Raw genomic sequence first — 25012 nt, forward strand, 5'->3', positions numbered from 1 at the left:
CAAACATATGTAATATTTAATAAGCCTCAGTTTGTTAAAGCTGGGATTTCTTAGATCGTGGATCAATATTCTCATCTTTATTATTTAGTCCCAGAATTGGTCAGTATAGTAATATATAGCGCCATTGAAAGCGAGTTTTGGTGGTTTTACATTTAAGGTCAGTGGATGTTGCTAGTCATGCAATTAAACAAATAAAAATTCTCAAGGTTGACCAAAGCATGTTGTTAATGGCTTGTTGGAGACCCATATCTATGATGAGAAAACAACAAAAGTGTCCATTGATGGGGGATCATGTGGTCTCCTTCAGAAAGGAAAAGTGCAGAACTGTGGAGTCACTGTCTGTGACTCTGAGTCAAAGTAGAGCTTTCTAGCAATCAATTTAAATGCTTAAAATATTTGAAAACACATACAATCATCCTAAAATGTGGAAACTCTCAAAAACTTTTTGATTCTCACACACAAAGACTGCTCCCACCCCCACAAAACGGGCCCAGAATAGTGAAAGCTGAAAATTTTGAGTGATTTGAATATTGACTTTCTCAGACTGTGGGGGTGGGGCAGGGATATTTACTCTGTTAATGTTCAGAATGTCAATTTTCTTGTAATTTCAAACTGCCAAAAGAATCTGGCTTTTTTATTTTTGTACGAATACATCAAATTGAAGAATGTAAAAATCTGTGTTTATTAACCATTTACACACAAAATGAAGGCAATCCAAACCCAGAAATGACCATTTGATTTGTCTTGTTTTCTGCTTTTCTTTGCCTAAGACCCTGTCCTTTTCAGAAATAGAACACACTTAATCCACTCTGACAAAACTTATTTGTCTACTCTCAGTCAGGAAAAAAAGTGAGAAATTGGTTAGCTATTAAACCCTTGTAACCAACAATTCTGTTCGCTCCCAGATTCCAACCTCTCCCAGCCAGCCACCCACTACCACTTCTCCAAGAGAGCAACTCCCATAGAATGATGGCTTTGTAGGGCACAGGACTTGGGACACCCTAGTCAGGTGCCACAATGAGCTTTATTGACTGTGGAATTTCTAACATCCACCTGTGGAGTAGCTTCAGGCTTTAGTCTTAAAACTGGGCCAACCAACAAATGTGCACCTTTACCTTTATCTCTTATTTCTATATCTTCATACATCTCCTCTTCAACTAGTCGAAATCACCTCACTCTATTGCTCAGGAGGAGAGATAAATCTACTTATTCTACACTACCTGCTTCTGAACCTAAAATGAACAACACTTCAGACCTTAGTGTCAAAAAAAATAGTAGGGAAGCTGAAATTTGCACTTAAAATTGGTTGTCAAGTAAGCGGACTGCCAGGATTTAAATGAGATTGGTATTTGTTTGAGTTTGGGTTTGGTCTTCTAAACTGTATAGTGAAGAGTCAGGTGAATCTCAGGCCAGCCTGGATTATATAGCCCTTTTGCAGGAGAACCGTGCCTAAAAAACTTTATTAAAAAAATGAAAAGTAAAAATAAAAGTAACCAAAACTGTTTCCTAACCTTAATTTATTGGTTATTATGAATAGCAGAGCCTGTGCTCAAGCAAGGAAATATGAAAGAATAACATAAACAAACAAAACACTTGCCAAATGTCCTTGTTCCAAATCCAACTATATGCATTATATATTTTAAATTTATATTATACATAATATAAATTTATTATATATAATGCATATATTATTGACATCAGGGTGATTTGGTGAAATTGGTCTAATTCTTCCCTTTAGTTTTTTTCTTGACTGCAACTCAACTTCAGAGGGAGAGTAAAAGTTCCATTGGCTTATCCCATAATTCTTGCTTGACCCATATATTATGCTAGTGCAAGCATAAATCTTTTGAGATGCTTATAAAGCTCTTTAGGGGAAATTTTGCCACCCTTGATTGAAATACCTACAGACGCACACATAGCTTCCTCTAGAGACCTGCCTCCTGCCTCTCTGCTTTGTGCAGTGGAATGGTTTCTTCCATTGCAACTGAAGAGTTCAAATCACCATCCTTAGAAAGGAGTGTCATGTAGGTTGAGAATGTCGAATTTGTTCTCGGCCGCCAGTTCTAGCTACTGTAATAATTTATGAAATGTTTGGTTATTTAAAAAGTAAGTAAATCTTGATCATTTCCATCTAAAATAAGACAGCTTGATTTCAAAGGATATGTTATGTTTAGAAGGCAAGACTTCAGAGCCATAAACATGGGCTACAGGGACAGCTTGGGCTTGGAGCTGTTCAGCATCCCACGTTCTGACCCTTTGATTATCCCATTGAACAGGATTGAACATGCGAATGACTTACTCATCCAGTTATTGTGATGAGTCATGGATGGCACTATACTTTGTACAATGTCACTGTTTAAATAGACTTATTTCCAGAGTGCAAGTACGATTACATGAACTACCTTGGGAAGACTGAAATGATAGAACTGTAATCAAACACATAAAAATATTGCCATTACTTCTGCAGCAGGGGAGGAGTGAAAACTTTGTTATATATTCACATTCCTGGTCAGTTTATTCTCTATGTAAAATAAGTTACATTGAGTTTTACATAAATTTAATTCTATGGTATGCTTATAATAAAGACTGGGCAAAGTTATTGTTAACTTATATTATTATGACATATAGGAACAGGACAAGAATATATTCATATTTTAGAAAATAGAATTTTGTCATTAATTAGGGTGTAATAAATATGTAAAAAGCTGTTACTTAGTTTTTCTTCTGATTGGAAATCAATAAAGAGTGACTTCTAATCCTGTTACACAGTTCTTTAAATAGCAAATATGTATTTGAGCATTACTCGAAAAAGGACTAAATTTATTTTCATACAAACATTAAGAGAAAGTCTATGATTAAACTCTTACAAATGAGTATATAGCAATAAGTAAATCACAATATTAAAGTAAGGCTCGAAAGGAATCAGAAATAGCTTACTGTGACATTTAAAGTCAATGCTGTATCTCAAGGAAGACATGAGATCAGCCCTCAAACTTATTTTAGAGAATGAAAGGTAAGAAGCAGAATCTTTTTCCTTCTCCTTTGTCCCACTTTGGGAAATGCAGTCTCACTATGTAGCCGTGGGTGGCCCGAGACTCCAAAGATCTTCCTATCTCTGAGTGTTGGGATTAAAAGGTTTGAAACTATGCCTGGACAAGAAGTAGTATGTTAATCGTGTTCAGAATATTCTAGAAAGAGAACAAGGAAAAAGAACAGCACACTCTGGTGTTACTCTTTAAACTGCACTGGGAAACACACACTCAGTGTTGAGTTTAAGATAGCTGCTTTCTGACCCAAATTGAAATGTGCAGAAGCCCTCAGTACAGTGTCCCTCTCTCGCCTCAAGTGACCATTACCCTCACAGACCTGGTATGTGTGAGAGGAGCACAGTTGATGCTTTTAGTTTTCTGTGGAAATATTATAGGAGGATGAAAGGTATGATTTTAATTTATAGCAAATATGTAAAACAGGATTTCAGAGTTGGAAATTATTTAAGAAAATGCGGACTTCAGAATTATTATTTTGTTTAGATGTGATTTTGAATTAAATTGGAAAAAAACTTAAAGCACCCTAGTTTGATTCTTGAAATGGCAGTGAGTCTTTATTGCATGGAAACTCTGGATTGGGGTGGGGGGTCAAGCTAGCCACATATATCAGCGTTTTCCTTTCTTACTATAGTTGTGAGATTCAAAGCAGGGACTTGCTATTTACCTCCCTTTATGCAAAAGTCTTAGAAGACTCAACTAGATCAGACAAGAGGACTGGGAAGGGAGTTTAGGAATAGGGAAATCATTGCTTACCAGCCCAACCCCACTAATTCATGTTTCCATGTGAATTCTGGTTTCCTGGTAATGTTTTTTCCTTCTGGCTTAGAGTGTTTCCAGTGTGGAACTTTGTCATGCTCCCAAATGTCTCTGTCATCATAGCTCTAACTAGCATGTATTGGTGACCATTTTCTACTGGAAGGAATTAAATGAGAAAAATAAAAACAAAACCAACACACTCATTTTATGCTGCGTTACATAACAATGGCTCAGAACCCAGTAGTTTATGAATGAAATAAAGATACTTTATTTATTACACAGGCACTTGGATATTCACATGCCCAACACAGCTGATACACTTAACAGCTACGGAAACACGCACAGAAGTTGTCTGCTTGTAGGCTCAGGAGAGAACTTCCTCTGTGCCAAGGTGAATGAGTGCATTAACAATTTTTCCTTCACTTTCCTCTAAGCATTTCCAGATTTTACACGTCAAATAGTATTCAACAAGAAACTGATCTACATTCCAACTGGTACGCTAACTTGAATTGTGAGCAGTGTAAACTTTTATCACAATGCAACATATTTTATAGTCATGCTTGAACAGATTAGGTTAGTAGCATGCATTCCATTCTGCAATATGAATACTGTTAAACTATTTTCCAACAAAAGTCAAAAGGCGCCCAGTGCATAGAAAAATACAAATCACTATAGTCGATATAATATGAGACTGATCTTGGGACTTACATGGTGAAGATGAAATCCTAAAATGCCATGCCCACAAAAGCACATTAAAAAGGGATAAACATGTTTCATTAGACAATCTCTAAAACTTAAGGATGAGAGGTTTAAATTTGGGGGACGTTCTTGTAGTGTGCTTTGAACGGGCCTTTCTGCTCACCTCCTTCTGGCTTGACTGGTCCATCGGACATCACCTTCCTGAGGGCTAGCTGGCTTTGGTCTTGGCTGCCATTGGCTGGTGGAGGCAGATTATCAGACTGAGTTCTTTGAATGGGGAGGACGCCTGCTATGCTGTGTCTGTGCTGCTTCCTGGCATGATTACACTGACCGCTTTTATGTGCTGCTGTGGCCGTGTGGGTGAAATGGAAACCCAGAGTGTATACTCAGATGAACCAGCTTAAATGTGACTCATGCAAACAGAAGTGTGCTTTTGCTCTGTTTAAACTGTGTTGTCAGATGCCAAGACGATACCACATGCACAGCACTGAAGGGGATTAAAACTGGCTGTTTCCTGGGAAAGGAGGGCTTAGGGGGTGAGGAAGACGACACACGCTACCTCCATGGCCTGGCCGAAGCTTCTCAGAGGTGACAGTGTGCCTAGAGCCAAGTTTTTCTTATAGAGTTGTGTCAGAAAACTTCATGAATGAAAGCTCGTCGATTAATGGCTAGACTTTAATTGACTAAAACTACTAGACATGGCACTTCTTGACTTTGAAAACATTCCACTGATAAGGAGGAAAAAAAACAATAATTTGTAAACTCTTTTATTCTGTACAAAGTGTGATCCAGCAGGGTGGACCAGACAATGACCCTCACGGAGATTAAACTGCCCTCATCACATCACTGAATATGCATAGGAAAAAAAATGCGTAGGTTCGAGACTACAAATTCCTGCACCTGTTCTTCGGGAGACGCACATGGAAAGCTCCTTTCTGTAACGTTCTTTTTTAAACATTGCTCCAGGTGGCTTTTCACCCTAGGTTCTAGAATTTGACCGTTGGTCTCATAAGCATCTGCTTAAACGTTAAACGTTTCAGGTCCAAGTATGCATTGCTAACCTGATTTAAACGTGTGTGTGTGTGTGTGTGTGTGTGTGTGTGTGTGTGTGTGTGTGTCCATGCTTGCTTCACTGGGGAGAATGCTAGAAAGCTGGCAGTCCCTTGTGCTTATAGTTCCTGTGTTCTAAAGGAGAAGGAAGTGCACACACAAAAAGACACACAACGCTGCTTTGCCTGCAGACTTCACAGACACGGCTACCAAATACTGTGAGCTGGGTTGGATGGACGGTGGAAACAAAGGAGAAACAGCCAGTTTTATTGCAGTCTATGATAATTAAAAAAAAAGAGAGAGAAAGAAAAAGAAGAGCATATTTATATGTGTTGATATTGTTCTTACACAGACAAAAGGACAGAGAACAGAGTGAGCAGGGGATGCCAGAAAACAGAAAGCAGACAGGGGAAGACAGCAGGAGAGAAAGGCAACGGATGAACATTAAGCTGCCATGCTGAGGAATTTATTTGCGTCTTTTACTTGGTTGAATGCGGAGTTGTTGCACAGCGGCTTCAGCTGCGGCTATGGCCACCCCTGCATCTTCCAGGTGGGTCTGGGCGACACTGGTTTTGCTTTGACTGCGAGATGGTCCGTGAGATCGGAGATGGCCTTCAGATGATGATTTTGAGCTCCCAGGACTACTGTGGGACTTCTCAATGGTGGGAACCTGCATGTCTGATGACAAAGGGATAAAAAAATGAGTTAAAGTTGCTTCATCGTGCCTTGCTGTAGAAGTCTAGTCTACATGCAATTGGAAACAGTCTAAGGTTTACATTAATGCTGTCTCTCTGCCATTTGTGCCACTCCACACAACAGAGTAATGCTATTAAACACTTCGAAAACAGGTCAGGGGAGGAAGCAAAGGGAGGTCAGTCTGGAGAAGAAACTCATTTATTAAGAAGAATGAGTTCTCTGGTGGCAGTACAGACCAGGGACATCAACTTGGCCCTCCCGTTGCAGCACAGGCCGCGGACAACAACATCGCCCCCAGTGGCAGTATGGACTAAGGACTTCGACATGGCCTTCAGCACCACAGACATCGCAAGACTGCTGAAATTCCAATTTCATGCTGCTTGCTGGAGGTTGCATGGGTGTTCTTGCTTTGTGCTGTTCCCAGAAACCCCATGGAAGTCCATGATTCTGGCTGCCCCTGATTGTAAAAGGCAAGGAAGCGTCTCTTGCAGTGGTATGGACCAATGTAGACTCACAGTTGAGAATGAGAGACATAGAAGGCTTTTGTGATACCCGCCTTCCTTCCTCACCCCCTCAAAGAAACAGTCTATGTAGGAAGCCATTGAAGAGAACTCTCAAAAATTGTGATAGGGATACTGACGTGTAGCTCCTCACATTTGATGACTTCTGGAGGTGTGAGAGCGTGTGTGTGTGTGTGTGTGTGTGTGTGTGTGTGTGTGTGTGTGTGGCGGGGGGCACGGGTGGGGAAGGATCAGTTTTCTTTATGGAACTGGGCATTGGGAGTTTGATCATGTTTCAATGAGTATTTGAGCAACAGAAATTGGACCTGGTGTATCTTTTTTTCTTTCCTTATTATTTATTCTTTTTTTCACCTTTATTCTTTTTTGTGGGAGAGCATGCTGGACCTGGGAGGACTAGGAAGTGGGATGGGGTATATTACGTGAAACTCCCAGATAATCAATACAGTTTGTTAGGGTAAAAAAGGAAAATGAGTTCTTAAAAGCCTCGGGTACAGATGTTTCAGCTCTCCCCTTCCACACCAGCTCTGCTTATTTTAGTAGAGGCTAATAAAACACAGTGGGTTTACTGAGCTGTGGGATGTGCTTAAGTAAAAACAGAGCGAGATTCTGAGTTAGCAATAAAACTTACTAAAGTATAAATAATGTAGAATCATTCTACACACACACACACACACACACACACACACAGAGAGAGAGAGAGAGAGAGAAAGAGAGAGAGAGAGAGAGATAGAGAGAGAGAGAGATATTGAGATTGTATGTCAATTATCTTTCATAATGTTTAGCATGGCGAAGTTGAAGTGGCTTAATCTACAATACATCCTCAGAAACCAACTTCAGCATTTTTCTTTGTGGTCAGCAGTTCTTAGTTACATTAACTCAATGGCCTATTACAGGTGACAGCAGCTTCTCGCCACCCAGAACACTGTAACACAATCTCCCCGCTTTTGGTGCACACGGAAGCATTTTCAGAAGGCAACAGTGCTCACTAATCACCTTTAACACTCACAAATATTAATGTACCCTGCCACCACAAGTTTATCTCATACTCTGCTTGGTGAATTTATGAGTTATGGGGAAGATTAGCTATGCTGTAGAACAGCAATTTCAAAAGCTAAAGGGACAACCCATTCTTACAGAAATGCTGTGCATATTGCCAAACACTGTGTATGTAACACTATTAGTAGTTCAGATCCAACATTTAGGAAAGACTTGAAGAATTTGAGTTGCTGTTTGTTTTGGTAACATGGAGAAAATGCTCCTCAAAGGATAAGTAAAAACGGGATACAAAAATTTTGTTTGTAGACTGACTATATGAGAACTCAGAGATTGAAAAAAATGAAAAAGAATATACTTAATGGTCATGTTTTCAGTAAATCTAAAAGAGGGAACTTTATGCTCTTTTTGAGATAGATCAGTGAATTTTCTGAAATCCTATTGCTATGGTTTTTATGAACCAGAATTACCTCATGTAGCCCAATACAATCTTTAAAAAGTAAGGAAACGAAGATGGCCAGGCTAACACCTAAGAATATGCTGAGATGTGCCTAGAGCTCCTTTCTTCCTAATCCAGAGCTTCCTTTTTATGATACCACAGTTACTTTCCCAACAGAACCCAACTTTACAGTATCCATTGAACACAGAGACACTCATGTCCACGAAGCTACTGACTGAACAAACAGAAACACAGTGGTGTTCTACTTGAAATATCTCCTACCCTTGGATGGGTCAGGGAAGATACCGTGGCTTCTGCTTTTGATCACAGAGGGCTTTGGGGACTGCTGGCTGTTTTGACTGGAGTGAGACTTGCCATGGTCAATGCTCTCAGTTTGTTCTTTCAGAGGATACCACCGAGGAGTGTTGTCCAGATGAGATGTGCTAGATAAATCAATCAATACCTGGGAAAGGACGATGAAGAGGTAAAAAGGGGGGACTGGGCTGTAAGCGGTGTATTAGTGTTTCTGTGAGCTCGAACATAAATAAACAGGGATATGACCAGATATTTAAACATGGCTTTTAAGAATGGTGATGTCAGCCTCCTGAGCTTTTGTTTCGCTTACCTATTTTTCTATTTCCTATTTATCTACTTTTCTTCACCCACAATACCGAGAATTATGATTCATGAACCCAAGATGCTTAATAAATTTGTGATTAAACTGAACTACACACTGTCTTTGATCAGTCCCTAATTTACTGGAGTAGCATGTTAAAAAGATCAGAGTCGTAAGTCAAACTTTTCTTTCTGAGACACAAGTTGTTTTGGGTTGTTCTAGAAAATAATTTTTACTTCAGAAAATACATATGATTTTAATCAGAAGATGGACAAGGTAATGAGAAGAATGCATAATTTGCAATTGCTACCTTATTCCTTCATTTTAAAACACACTTTGCTGTTTTAAATAGAGATGTGACTGCAAACTGATGATGAGAAAATACTGTATCATGGTTTATCTGGTGTTTTTCCCTTTTTAATGGTTCAAAAATACTGTATTTTTTTTATAGTCATGGGTATCATAAATTTTATAAATATGATGTAGATAAATGATCTAGGTTCATAGAAGAAAGGGAGTAAATTAGGTCTTCACTAAGTCAATACTTTGAAATATGTCCGTAAACCTCACATAAAGCTATATTCTGGAGTAATTCTGCATAAATCGGTGTTAGTGTCAGTGGCTGAAATAGGGGAGCATACATCTCATATATTTTACATATATAAGCATATATAGATATATAATTTAAGTAATGAGCATTAAAGAAACCACTTAGTTTATAACATTATTGATGGAAACACCTGAAGTTCTGTTCACACCTCCAGATTCCATTCTTAGTCACATTCTAATTTAGATTTATGGCTTTCAATAAATTAAAAGGTACATCAAATGGTAGATTGAAAACTACTTGTTAATGTTCTGGTCACCTATGCAAAAAGTAACTCACTAAATAAACTTGCCGGTTTAAAGACTTTGTCCAGGAATGACTATTGAGTAAACTCAAGAAATTTACTTTTCATTTTGCTTTAACTTGTCCCAGATAGCGACAGTACAAAAAACAAAACCAAAAACCAACAAACAAGCAGGACACCTAGACTTACCTCTCCAAGGAAGTCGTTGGAAGAGAATCTATCATAATCCCAAACTGTCACCTCCAAGGTCTTCTTCATGAGCTGCATTCGGACACAGCAGTCATCAAACCATGTTTCCAACATGCATTTCAGCATATTCATAGATGATACCTTGAACTCTTTCATTTTATTAGAATACTTGGTATTTTATTTAAAACTGTCTGTTAAATATTGTGTAACATTTTAATGATCAATTTGTAGTTCAATCTAGTGTTTGATTATAGGAGACCTCATTGTGTTTCGAGCAAACTGGTTACACTTATTTTTCTATCTGTACTCCTCATTTAATAAGAAGCAGTCTACACTCCTTAAACATATGAAGGCATAAATCTAAGGTATTTAAATTTTTCTTCTCCTCAATCATTACCCAAAATGAAGCATTGGTTTACTTCTGCAGAATTTAACTTAAGGAACCCAAATTAATACTACATATTCAGAATCATCTTCCAGAGAACAAACCAGAAACCTCATTTTGAAAGGTATATTTTTGTAAATTATCTTGCATGTACAAGTTTCTGTTTTCATTCATAATTAGTGAAATGCATGAACAAACGAAGCTCAACAGTTTGAACTAACAGTTCCTACTGATGTCCATGGAAGTTGTGGAATTCACATTTTTTAAATTAAAAGATATGTCCACTAATATAATTTTGTCTAGAACCACTTCCACTTGTTTTTGGATTCAAAGTTTTATGATAATCATTATTACACCATCTTCTGTAAACATTAGTTTTCTCCTCTTGACAAGCTTTAATTTGTAGAAATGTAGTTCTACATCTTTTCTGGGTAGAATAAACAAAGACATTTTATATATCTTATCCCTTTCCGATTTTCCTTCTGAAAAATCAAAATACAGCCGGTTGAAAGTATTTCCCGCCAACTTGTAAATCTGACTTGGTTTATTGAAAGTTTTAAGCTGTAAATTGTTCTAGGATTCTCATTTCAGTAAACTATCAGTTCCTGTTTTGGCTACTTTGTCTGCTTTACCTTACCTTTGAACTCCACTCAGCCATTACCGCTGCATAGGTTTCTCATGTGTCTTTAACGAACTCGTGCTGTGTTTGGAAAACCTTGATGTAGACCCTGAGTCCTCCACAATACTGTCATCACCGCACTCACATCACACAGTGGTCGTCTGCGTAACAGTCACTACATACCTGCTCCATGGAAATACTTTTATAAATTACTGTTTGATTCCACTCAGGATTAAGACTTTTCTGGACATATTTTGTCCTTCTCTTGTACTCAGCACTAAATTGGAAGAGAAGAAAAAGTTATTTTGGCATTTTTACCTTAACTGATCACGTCACACTCAAACTGAAGGACACATAGCGTTTGCCAGGTCTTTGGCCTCACATCACTGTGAGGCCATTTCACCTTCCAGTTTGGAATTCAATCTTAAACTGAACACACCATGACAGTTGGGAAATACATGGGCTGTCTGGAGTTTTGCTCGCAGTACTGAGTATGCTCTTAAAGAAAGTCCTGAGCATTTGAAGCATACTATTACCTTTTCCTGAGTGTGGGAGATGTTTACATTAACTATATATAACATTGATATCTTTTTGCTTCCTAAATAATAATATAGCCTCGAACCTTCTAAGAGTTTTACCTCCAATCCTGTCAGCAAAGCAAAATTGTCTTTTACCCCATAAAACATAGTGATATTGAGAGAAGGCTGCTGTGGAACGTGGGTGTGATGTGACCATTAGCTGGTGGTTGCCTGAGTTCTGATCCCTCAGCTGCATAGCTGGTTTGGACCCAACTTGGGCCACATTAGACTCTGTTTTGTTTTGATTTTGAGAAAGAAAGTAAGAATAAGGCAGTAATCACATTTACAGAGAAAAGGAAGACAAATGGTTCTTACGACGTGAGATTTCAAATCTTCCCCAAAGGGACATTTGAAATTCCCTCTAAAGTATGGCATTTACAAGAGTTATAAAGCAGGTTCGAACGTCTTGTGCCACTAGTTTATGTCAAAATTAAGGTTAATTCATTCATTGCAATTTGAGCCATTTCAATAAACCCCTAATTCTTCCATGGCCTCCGAGTAATTAGAAATTAAATGCATACTATACATTTAACAACTTATACTAAAAACATGTACAAATTAAGTTCAGCAGCATATGGACAGCTAGCATGGGCCAATGGCTGGACTAGGGAACAGCTGACTGCTATCTCTGCTTAGCAGATGGTGATCTCACAGGCAAAGCCTTTCCTTAACTTTGTTTTTTCCTGGATTTCCACCTTAGTTCACATCTCATTGACTAAACATTTTATTTCTGGTAGGTGCCATTTATTTACGAGGACGTCCTGATACTTGTCTAAAAATTACAAATTACCTTTCCTTAAAGACAGCCAAGAATCCATACCCCTCTCACTCCAGGAGACTTGCATGCTATTATTCTGTGAATAATCTTGAACATGGTGATTTCTGAAAGCCGTAATGTAATAGGTTGTGAAATTTGAGCCATGGCGTTTGTGTCTCACCAAACCTCACATGTCAGACATGATGAAGTGATTCTAGTGTTCCCTCATTCTAAACATCTTATTTGAGTATACGAAAAGAAGAACAGGATTTGATGAATGCCATTCAAGATAAAGTATAGATGCTTTGGAAGAAATGCTTACAAAATGATTTTAACAATCAGAATTACCAGGAGGTTATGAGGTTATACATATATTTTGCCCATAACTTTATCAATATTTAGTGAAGTTTAAGATATTATACATGCACCCAGAGTTTTTCAGTTTTCCATAATACTGCTTTTATCCCAGAGAATTTCTCTCACATGTACAAAAGAAATGTATTTAAGAATATTTATCACAATATTATTTATGTTAAATTAATAAATGAATAAATAATGCTTGTACATTCAACCAAAAAATATTAAGCAACAGGATAAATTTAATCAAAATCTTGAAAATGTTTTTTGTTTAAAGTTTTGTAGAAAGATAAACAGGTCGAAGTAAACCTATCATGTGAGTTTAAGATCATTTTAAATAATAGTATAAATTAATTTATATGCTTGCACGTAAGACATAAATGTCAACATCACAGGAAAACTTTAGGAGGTATAAATATTAAATTCCATCTAGCTAATATCCCAGGTGGACAAGGTAGTGGTTTTAAGGACTCCAATTGTACACGTGATATATCTTCTATTGTAAAAACAAATGAAATAACTGAATGTTCAGATGATAACTGCCCAGCATAGGCCTTTTTAAGGTGTAACTTTCAGTAAACTTGAAAGGTTCTGATTCCCAAAACTGGAAATTTCTGGGCATGGTATGTCTCTTTGTCTTTTTTTTTTTTTTTATGATGGTGTGGGAACAATCAATGTGAACACTTTACAGTTATCACCCGACACTGCCGAATAGAGGGAATGTTCCTCTACTAGTCTGGTGCACTTAAGCCGAGCAGACTTAGAGAGTTTTACATTTCTGTGTGACGTGGACTTAGGTATTGAAGAGGTGGAATCAAGGGACTACCACAGCAAATATAAGATACAAAATTTGATGATAACAAGCAATATTACTTATCAAAGTTCTAAAATACTGAATATATATATATATATATATATAATTTTCAGACAGGCATAAAGTCAAATGCAAGCATGCTCTTTAATTAAATTACAGCTATGTCTTAAACTACAACCAGTTATAATGCTGCCATTTTCCAATCCCTGGGTGTCATCAGTCCATAAAATATGAACAAATTCTAAAAATTTCACATCTACATTTGGTACTTCTTGTCACTTCTACAGCTAGAAAAACTATTAAATACCACTTCTCTATCAGAAACCATGCATCTCTATCATGAAGGTCAACTGTAGTGGTGGTATAATTAGGATTATATATTGTTTTTGTATTGAAAAGCAGCTCCTAATCACACTGAAATAATAAGTCACCTTAGGTTCTGACTGCTTCCTAGGCAGGCAGAGTTCAAACTGCTTTGTATGTGTTAACCCACTGAATCTTAAAGGCTTCCTTAGAGAACAGGCTTCACTTATTATCTCATTTAATAGCTAAGAAGAATTGAAGCTTAGGCTCTAAGCTTTAGAGGAATTAAGTTGTCCTAGTAAGGCTGCATGCATATGAGGTGTTAGGATCAGGATATAAGTATGAAAAGTTCCTATTCTTTACTCTTAAGTGTGTTCTATGAAATTCACTTATGGAACCTATCCAGAAACATCACTTGGCCATCTGTTTTCTTTGTAGACTTTATTAGCCAAACCATGCACTTTGTCTCCCTAATACAGAGTTCCTACACCTTAATTTTCATATAATACTAGTTGTTATTACAACAGAAGAGATTAGAACATGGTTAGAGCTGCACGGAGATATTCCGAATGGCATGGGGTATGTAAATTCTGTTACAATGGGGATGAATATTAAAGGCATTTATTTATCTGTTAACAGAGACAGAAGTCATCTAAGCTGGCACAGATTAAAAATTATATTAATAGAGTATCATGGTCTTATTGAATATGATCCTCCAATTCTGTTCAGATTCAAACCCTTTTCCACAGCTTTATTTTTTGTTGGGGAAAATCATTTTTATTATCATTACCCAGCTTGTCTGCTTTGTGATGTTCTACAAAGGATCTGCATAATATTTCTTTCATGGATTAATAGATGAAAATAACTGTACAAGCTGATGCACAAAAGTACACAGGACATCAGACACAAGAAAAATCTATGTATGAGGTTTTATGCCACCTGAAACTTATATTTATTTATACTTATTTTCAAATATATATTTGAGATATAGAGTTCATGAATTAACAAGAATTCTGCTTCTAAAGTCCTGCCAAGTTAAATGGAAGTGAGTTGAACCTCTTTTGCAAACATTATCACCAGTATCACTGTCTGATATTCATAAAACAAAATCATATTTTTAAATGAACAAAAATGTAACACCCATGTAACTTATGATGCTAGCTATTTAGTAAGCAAAGGCATTAAATAAGTATAAGTCTATCAAATCCTAAAATGTTCGCATTTGGGACTGCACTCATTCCATGTATTGAAGATGTGCAGCCGAAACCCATTCTTTGTGTGTGGATTTGTGATCCTGCCATTTCATACCGAGCACCAAGATGCGAAAAACTTATTTGCTTCAAAGTCTTGCAGCATTTTTTCATCACCCGAGCTACAGCCGACTTCATCTCCACTCTTAAATCCCGTAACTCCCTACATCGATAGTCTGCTCCTTGTTTCTAGAACTGAGTGTCCTCACTCCAGCGGTCTAGGATTTGTTGCCTTCTTTCTTGATGGAGCCTCTCCACCTTCTTCTTGCTCAGGAAACAGCAGCTGGTAGCTGTGCACAGCTCTGCACAGCTCTGCCTGGGCATTAGCAAGCATGGACCTTTTTTAAAAGCTTTGGGAGCTAGCTGAGGGATCATTTGTGTTCCCATACCAGCACAGCAGTGCTCAGAGCAGAACTCCAGAGTCTGCAACTGTGAAGCCACTGGTTTCATTTATTTTTTAATATATATATATATATATATATATATATATATATATATATATTGCAATATGCTCTTGTTGTTCTTGTAATTTCTTTCACCTTTCAATCTCAGGTTTCCTAGGTGTCTGTCACTTTCTTTTTGACTGGGTGTCCTATTAGGCTTCAGCTAATCTTCTTGACTCTCCAAATCTCTTCTTTCCATTCCCATCTTGGCACATTTTCTAGTTCTGAGCTTGTGTCTGGATCCTGATTGAATGCATTCTCATCCATTATTTTCCAGCCTTGCTTCTAGATCTCGGATTCTTGTTTCTGATTCTGGGTTGAGACTATTTTGATCCCTATCCCTGGACTGAGACTTCTTCTCTCTTTGTGGAGACTTTCATGGTGAGATGCAGATGTTGAGTGACTTCTTCCTCAGGATGACTTCTGTTCTGTGCGCTATCTTCATTTCCAGATGGGTTTACTTGCTCCCTTATTTATTAGAAGGATGTTCTTTGTCATTGTGTTTTCTGTCTTAGTGGAGTCATCTTTGGATCATATTCTCTTGCTTTTATTATGAACTGAGCTTCCTCTTTGGCTGTCTGAGACCAGCGTCTTCAGCTCATCCTCTTCACACTTTTGCTCACTCTTTGCTTCTCTAGTGCCCCACCTTGTGTCTACGTCCTTCATGATTGGACTCTGGATTATGATCTTGCCTAAAAATGTTTTGAGGCTCTAGAAGAAAGGAATATGCTTCAAGGTTTCCTTTACTTTCTCTGTCTGGTATGTCTTTCCTGGGACTACTCATCTTGTTCTGTATCAGTAGCCTCAGGACCTAATTAACCCTCTTTAGTGAAAATATCCTCTTGATGTAGAGTTAAAAAAAACACAAACAAAAAAACCTAGCTTCCCCTCCCCCAGAAAACAAAAACATGTTCTGCCTCTCAGTGTTTATCCCCTGATCTCCAGAGCATTGGAATCACATGCACTCACCACCACTTCCAGCCAAATCCTGTCCTCAGTTGAATTGTGGTAGATTTAAGTGATAGTTAATGATAGGTTGGAGTCTTGGCTGCTAGGGTAGCAGTATCCCTGCTTGCCACACCCAACAACAGAGGCCAATAGGAGGCTTTCCTACAGACTACATTCCACAGTCAACAAAACACAAAGCTAAAAAACTTGTTTTCTTCTTTTGAGACAGGGTTTCTCGGTGTAGCTCTGGTTGGCCTGTAACTCTCTCTGTAGATCAGGCTGCCCTCGAACTCAGAGATCTACCTCCCTCTGCTCCCAGGTGTTGAGACTAGAGGCAAGGGCCACCAGTGCCAGGCTAACACCATTTTTATTATTTAAGAATTTCAAAATATATATATATATATATATATATATATATATGTATATATATATATATATAGAGAGAGAGACAGAGACAGAGACACAGAGAGACACAGAGAGACACAGAGAGACAGACAGAGGGGGGGGAGGGAGGGAGAGGGAGGGAGAGAGAGGGAGAGTATGTGTTTTGATTAAATCTTTGATTAACTCACATTCCCTCCTCTTCAATTCCTCCCCTCTCCACTCTTCTCTCTCCAAAATTTATGTTTTCTTTGTTTTTTTCTAAAGCCATGGAGTTCATTCAGTGTTCCCTTTATGTCTATGCATGGAGAGCCATCTATCAGAACATGGGTAGCCCCACAAGGCTTATACCTGAGAAAAGCTGACTCTCTGGTGCCCAGCATCTATTGCTAGCACCAGCTTCTCAGCTAGGGTGAGAATTCCTGAGAGACCTTTGCTGGGCTTTTGATTATGCGCTGCAGGTCTTGTGTCCTTGTCACAGCTTTGATCACCTCATTTTATGAATCAAAGCAATCTGCTAGCAGATCTTTTCTGGTTTGACTTATTTCCTTCCTTCAGTTAATTAATTAGTCTGCAGGCAGCATGCTATTATGTATCCCAGGGTGACCTTGAACATGGGACCCTCCTCCATAATTTAATTGCTTTATATTTCCTGAACTGCAAAGCTCGACACATAAAGCCTTCCCTTTTAAACACCTGTGTACACTTTCTGCTTATCCTGTGCATGATACTGTAAAGCTGTGCTGAAACTTTATACAGTTGATAAATTATCACAATTAAAAAAGCTTTCCAAAGTCTCTGCATTCCCAAGCATGGACAGCTAAACTGGGGTTCTGGGGTGCAAGCATAAATTGAATCTGAGGGGGAAAAAGAGGTCTTCTCCTTTGCCTTTCTTGTTAGAGGGTGGAGTACATTAATGATGTCACATCATGGCAATTAGGTCGTGTTAAATAATCACAAAGATCAGCAGCTCTCTGCTCCCAGACCCGGTGAGAGAGAGACCCAACCGCCTGGTCAGGTGGGCACTCCTGAGGCTGCAGAGCGGAAGAGACCACCAACACTGCTCACCCCTGCCCACATCCCTGGCCCAAGAGGAAACTGTATAAGGCCTCTGGGCTCCCGTCGGGGAGGGCCCAGGAGCGGCAGGACCCCTGCCAGAGACACCGCCGGACCCTGAAGGAAACAGACCGGATAAACAGTTCTCTGCACCCAAATCCCGTGGGAGGGAGAGCTAAACCTTCAGAGAGGCAGACAGGCCTGGGAAACCAGAAGAGACTGCTCCCTGCACACACATCTCGGACGCCAGAGGAAAAAGCCAAAGACCATCTGGAACCCTGGTGCACTGAAGCTCCCGGAAGGGGCGGCACAGGTCTTCCTGGTTGCTGCCGCTGCAGAGAGCCCCTGGACAGCACCCCACGAGCAAACCTGAGCCTCGGGACCACAGGTAAGACCAAATTTTCTGCTGCAAGAAAGCTGCCTGGTGAACTCAAGACACAGGCCCACAGGAACAGCTGAAGACCTGTAGAGAGGAAAAACTACACGCCAGAAAGCAGAACACTCTGTCCCCATAACTGACTGAAAGAGAGGAAAACAGGTCTACAGCACTCCTGACACACAGGCTTATAGGACAGTCTAGCCACTGTCAGAAATAGCAGAACAAAGTAACACTAGAGATAATCTGATGGCGAGAGGCAAGCGCAGGAACCCAAGCAACAGAAACCAAGACTACATGCCATCATCGGAGCCCAATTCTCCCACCAAAACAAACATGGAATATCCAAACACACCAGAAAAGCAAAATCTAGTTTCAAAATCATATTTGATCATGATGCTGCAGGACTTCAGGAAAGACCTGAACACACTTAGGGAAGCACAGGAAAACATTAATAAACAAGTAAAAGCCTACAGAGAGGAATCGCAAAAATCCCTGAAAGAATTCCAGGAAAACACAATCAAACAGTTGAAGGAATTAAAAATGGAAATAGAAGCAATCAAGAAAGAACACATGGAAACAACCCTGGATATAGAAAACCAAAAGAAGAGACAAGGAGCTGTAGATACAAGCTTCACCAACAGAATACAAGAGATGGAAGAGAGAATCTCAGGAGCAGAAGATTCCATAGAAATCATTGACTCAACTGTCAAAGATAATGTAAAGCGGAAAAAGCTACTGGTCCAAAACATACAGGAAATCCAGGACTCAATGAGAAGATCAAACCTAAGGATAATAGGTATAGAAGAGAGTGAAGACTCCCAGCTCAAAGGACCAGTAAATATCTTCAACAAAATCATAGAAGAAAACTTCCCTAACCTAAAAAAAGAGATACCCATAGACATACAGGAAGCCTACAGAACTCCAAATAGATTGGACCAGAAAAGAAACACCTCCCGTCACATAATTGTCAAAACACCAAACGCACAAAATAAAGAAAGAATATTAAAAGCAGTAAGGGAAAAAGGTCAAGTAACATATAAAGGGAGACCTATCAGAATCACACCAGACTTCTCGCCAGAAACTATGAAGGCCAGAAGATCCTGGACTGATGTTATACAGACCCTAAGAGAACACAAATGCCAGCCCAGATTACTGTATCCAGCAAAACTCTCAATTAACATTGATGGAGAAACCAAGATATTCCATGACAAAACCAAATTTACACAATATCTTTCTACAAATCCAGTACTACAAAGGATAATAAATGGTAAAGCCCAACATAAGGAGGCAAGCTATACCCTAGAAGAAGCAAGAAACTAATCGTCTTGGCAACAAAACAAAGAGAATGAAAGCACACAAACATAACCTCACATCAAATATGAATATAACGGGAAGCAATAATCACTATTCCTTAATATCTCTCAATATCAATGGCCTCAACTCCCCAATAAAAAGACATAGATTAAAAAACTGGATACGCAACGAGGACCCTGCATTCTGCTGCCTACAGGAAACACACCTCAGAGACAAAGACAGACACTATCTCAGAGTGAAAGGCTGGAAAACAACTTTCCAAGCAAATGGTCAGAAGAAGCAAGCTGGAGTAGCCATTCTAATATCAAATAAAATCAATTTCCAACTAAAAGTCATCAAAAAAGATAAGGAAGGACACTTCATATTCATCAAAGGAAAAATCAACCAAGATGAACTCTCAATCCTAAATATCTATGCCCCAAATACAAGGGCACCTACATATGTAAAAGAAACCTTACTAAAGCTCAAAACACACATTGCACCTCACACAATAATAGTGGGAGATTTCAACACCCCACTCTCATCAATGGACAGATCATGGAAACAGAAATTAAACAGTGATGTCGACAGACTAAGAGAAGTCATGAGCCAAATGGACTTAACGGATATTTATAGAACATTCTATCCTAAAGCAAAAGGATATACCTTCTTCTCAGCTCCTCATGGTACTTTCTCCAAAATTGACCATATAATTGGTCAAAAAACGGGCCTCAACAGGTACAGAAAGATAGAAATAATCCCATGCGTGCTATCGGACCACCACGGCCTAAAACTGGTCTTCAATAACAATAAAGGAAGAATGCCCACATATACGTGGAAATTGAACAATGCTCTACTCAATGATAACCTGGTCAAGGAAGAAATAAAGAAAGAAATTAAAAACTTTTTAGAATTTAATGAAAATGAAGATACAACATACTCAAACTTATGGGACACAATGAAAGCTGTGCTAAGAGGAAAACTCATAGCGCTGAGTGCCTGCAGAAAGAAACAGGAAAGAGCATATGTCAGCAGATTGACAGCACACCTAAAAGCTCTAGAACAAAAAGAAGCAAATACACCCAGGAGGAGTAGAAGGCAGGAAATAATCAAACTCAGAGCTGAAATCAACCAAGTAGAAACAAAAAGGACCATAGAAAGAATCAACAGAACCAAAAGTTGGTTCTTTGAGAAAATCAACAAGATAGATAAACCCTTAGCCAGACTAACGAGAGGACACAGAGAGTGTGTCCAAATTAACAAAATCAGAAATGAAAAGGGAGACATAACTACAGATTCAGAGGAAATTCAAAAAATCATCAGATCTTACTATAAAAACCTATATTCAACAAAATTTGAAAATCTTCAGGAAATGGACAATTTCCTAGACAGATACCAGGTATCGAAGTTAAATCAGGAACAGATAAACCAGTTAAACAACCCCATAACTCCTAAGGAAATAGAAGCAGTCATTAAAGGTCTCCCAACCAAAAAGAGCCCAGGTCCAGATGGGTTTAGTGCAGAATTCTATCAAACCTTCATAGAAGACCTCATACCAATATTATCCAAACTATTCCACAAAATTGAAACAGATGGAGCCCTACCGAATTCCTTCTATGAAGCCACAATTACTCTTATACCTAAACCACACAAAGACACAACAAAGAAAGAGAACTTCAGACCAATTTCCCTTATGAATATCGACGCAAAAATACTCAATAAAATTCTGGCAAACCGAATTCAAGAGCACATCAAAACAATCATCCACCATGATCAAGTAGGCTTCATCCCAGGCATGCAGGGATGGTTTAATATACGGAAAACCATCAACGTGATCCATTATATAAACAAACTGAAAGAACAGAACCACATGATCATTTCATTAGATGCTGAGAAAGCATTTGACAAAATTCAACACCCCTTCATGATAAAAGTCCTGGAAAGAATAGGAATTCAAGGCCCATACCTAAACATAGTAAAAGCCATATACAGCAAACCAGTTGCTAACATTAAACTAAATGGAGAGAAACTTGAAGCAATCCCACTAAAATCAGGGACTAGACAAGGCTGCCCACTCTCTCCCTACTTATTCAATATAGTTCTTTAAGTTCTAGCCAGAGCAATCAGACAACAAAAGGAGATCAAAGGGATACAGATCGGAAAAGAAGAGGTCAAAATATCACTATTTGCAGACGACATGATAGTATATTTAAGTGATCCCAAAAGTTCCACCAGAGAACTACTAAAGCTGATAAACAACTTCAGCAAAGTGGCTGGGTATAAAATTAACTCAAATAAATCAGTTGCCTTCCTCTATACAAAAGAGAAACAAGCCGAGAAAGAAATTAGGGAAACGACACCCTTCATAATAGACCCAAATAATATAAAGTACCTCGGTGTGACTTTAACCAAGCAAGTAAAAGATCTGTACAATAAGAACTTCAAGACACTGAGGAAAGAAATTGAAGAAGACCTCAGAAGATGGAAAGATCTCCCATGCTCATGGATTGGCAGGATTAATATGGTAAAAATGGCCATTTTACCAAAAGCAATCTACAGATTCAATGCAATCCCCATCAAAATACCAATCCAATTCTTCAAAGAGTTAGACAGAACAATTTGCAAATTCATCTGGAATAACAAAAAACCCAGGATAGCTAAAGCTATCCTCAACAATAAAAGGACTTCAGGGGGAATCACTATCCCTGAACTCAAGCAGTATTACAGAGCAATAGTGATAAAAACTGCATGGTATTGGTACAGAGACAGACAGATAGACCAATGGAATAGAATTGAAGACCCAGAAATGAACCCACACACCTATGGTCACTTGATTTTTGACAAAGGAGCCAAAACCATCCAATGGAAAAAAGATAGCATTTTCAGCAAATGGTGCTGGTTCAACTGGAGGGCAACATGTAGAAGAATGCAGATCGATCCATCCTTATCACCCTGTACAAAGCTTAAGTCCAAGTGGATCAAGGACCTCCACATCAAACCAGACACACTCAAACTAATAGAAGAAAAACTAGGGAAGCATCTGGAACACATGGGCACTGGAAAAAATTTCCTGAACAAAACACCAATGGCTTATGCTCTAAGATCAAGAATCGACAAATGGGATCTCATAAAACTGCAAAGCTTCTGTAAGGCAAAGGACACTGTGGTTAGGACAAAACGACAACCAACAGATTGGGAAAAGATCTTTACCAATCCTACAACAGATAGAGGCCTTATTTCCAAAATATACAAAGAACTCAAGAAGTTAGACCGCAGGGAAACAAATAACCCTATTAAAAAATGGGGTTCAGAGCTAAACAAAGAATTCACAGCTGAGGAATGCCGAATGGCTGAGAAACACCTAAAGAAATGTTCAACATCTTTAGTCATAAGGGAAATGCAAATCAAAACAACCCTGAGATTTCACCTCACACCAGTGCGATTGGCTAAGATCAAAAACTCAGGTGACAGCAGATGCTGGCGAGGATGTGGAGAAAGAGGAACACTCCTCCATTGTTGGTGGGATTGCAGACTGGTAAAACCATTCTGGAAATCAGTCTGGAGGTTCCTCAGAAAATTGGACATTGAACTGCCTGAGGATCCAGCTATACCTCTCTTGGGCATATACCCAAAAGATGCCTCAACATATAAAAGAGACACGTGCTCCACTATGTTCATCGCAGCCTTATTTATAATAGCCAGAAAATGGAAAGAACCCAGATGCCCTTCAACAGAGGAATGGATACAGAAAATGTGGTACATCTACACAATGGAATATTACTCAGCTATCAAAAACAACGAGTTTATGAAATTCGTAGGCAAATGGTTGGAACTGGAAAATATCATCCTGAGTGAGCTAACCCAATCACAGAAAGACATACATGGTATGCACTCATTGATAAGTGGCTATTAGCCCAAATGCTTGAATTACCCTAGATCCCTAGAACAAACGAAACTCAAGACGGATGATCAAAATGTGAATGCTTCACTCCTTCTTTAAATGAGGAAAAAGAATACCCTTGGCAGGGAAGGGAGAGGCAAAGATTAAAACAGAGACTGAAGGAACACCCATTCAGAGCCTGCCCCACATGTGGCCCATACATATACAGCCACCCAATTAGACAAGATGGATGAAGCAAAGAAGTGCAGACCGACAGGAGCCGGATGTAGATCGCTCCTGAGAGACACAGCCAGAATACAGCAAATATAGAGGCGAATGCCAGCAGCAAACCACTGAACTGAGAATAGGTCCCCTATTGAAGGAATCAGAGAAAGAACTGGAAGAGCTTGAAGGGGCTCGAGACCCCAAAAGTACAACAATTCCAAGCAACCAGAGCTTCCAGGGACTAAGCCACTACCTAAAGACTATACATGGACTGACCCTGGACTCTGACCCCATAGGTAGCAATGAATAGCCTAGTAAGAGCACCAGTGGAAGGGGAAGCCCTGGGTCCTGCTAAGACTGAACCCCCAGTGAACTAGTCTATGGGGGGAGGGCGGCAATGGGGGGAGGGTTGGGAGGGGAACACCCATAAGGAAGGGGAGGGGGGAGGGGGATGTTTGCCCGGAAACCGGGAAAGGGACTAACACTCGAAATGTATATAAGAAATACTCAAGTAAATAAAAAAAAAATAATCACAAAGATGTGTAAAAATGGGCAAATAAAAATCTGTTCATCAAGTGAATATGGCAATTTCATTTTAAAACATGAGTTTGGAACCAGGGCTAGGAGCAGTGGAGGTAGGAAACACGGGTCATGATGTATTATATGAGAAAAGAATAAATAAAAGAAGAAAAAAAATCCACGGTTACAATAGCTTTTTAAAGCTTTCAAAATAGAGTCCGGTTTGGATATCATATTCCAATGACAACACTTGTATGCTAACAAATGTGTTTAAAGAATCCTGGCCAGTCACTGTACTTGCAGTTATAATGATAATTAAGATTTGTTACAAGCATAGCAAAATCTCATTAATGAGAAAACTGCAGTTTGCCCAACAGGGTGACGAGAGAAAAGTGGGGGACTTTTCAGTTATGTCCATTCCTCTTTTGTGGCTATCACCCCATATCACAGTTGCATGCTCAAGGCCATAGGGTGTTTGTCATCTTTCCTTGGCTTTCCTTTCATCTCTGTCTCACCTGACCTCACCCCTTCCATAGTGCATGCGTATATTTAGATGAACTGTAGACAACGCAATGAAAAAAGAGGCGATAAAACTGGACCAGCGTGGGTTTATTAGGGCAATGGGACTTTCATCATTTTATTCATTTTTATTATTTTAAATTTTATGTGTATGAGTGTTTGGCCTGCGTTTATGCCTGTGTAACACTTGTATGCTTAATGTACACACACGCTAGAAGCAGATGTTGGGCCCTGGGACTGGTGTTAGAGGAAGTTGTGAGCCATCATGAGGGTGATGGCAACTGAATTCAGGTCTTAGGAGGAGCAGCCTGTTTTTTTACCTGCTGAGTAATCTCTACATCTCTTGTTGTATTATTTTTAATACATTACATTTTTTATTGAAGAATAGTTATTTGTCTTTCTTGATGTTACTGTAAAAGTATTTTGCATAACTTAGTAGTTACATATAC

The 25012-nt window shown here is 38.9% G+C and overlaps 1 protein-coding gene across 11 annotated transcripts in view; it reads right to left on the reverse strand.

The window, feature by feature from the left end:
* Positions 1-25012, reverse strand: part of Pclo (piccolo (presynaptic cytomatrix protein)) — a 358568-nt gene that overhangs the window by 57701 nt on the left and 275855 nt on the right. For 5 of the 11 annotated variants that reach the window (XM_039108291.2, XM_063286639.1, XM_063286638.1 and 2 more), the window contains 4 exons: positions 11045-11138; positions 9858-9929; positions 8484-8664; positions 6036-6230 (listed from right to left, as the gene is read on the reverse strand). In XM_039108291.2, coding sequence (XP_038964219.1) covers positions 6036-6230; positions 8484-8664; positions 9858-9929; positions 11045-11138 — 542 coding nt within the window. Of the gene's footprint in view, positions 1-4047; positions 6231-8483; positions 8665-9857; positions 9930-11044; positions 11139-25012 lie in introns of those variants that run through there. The other 6 variants (XM_039108295.2, XM_063286636.1, XM_039108290.2 and 3 more) reach the window with 3 other exon arrangements.

This window comes from Rattus norvegicus, chromosome 4 (assembly GCF_036323735.1).
Source record: "Rattus norvegicus strain BN/NHsdMcwi chromosome 4, GRCr8, whole genome shotgun sequence".
NCBI classification, from domain to species: Eukaryota; Metazoa; Chordata; class Mammalia; order Rodentia; family Muridae; genus Rattus; species Rattus norvegicus.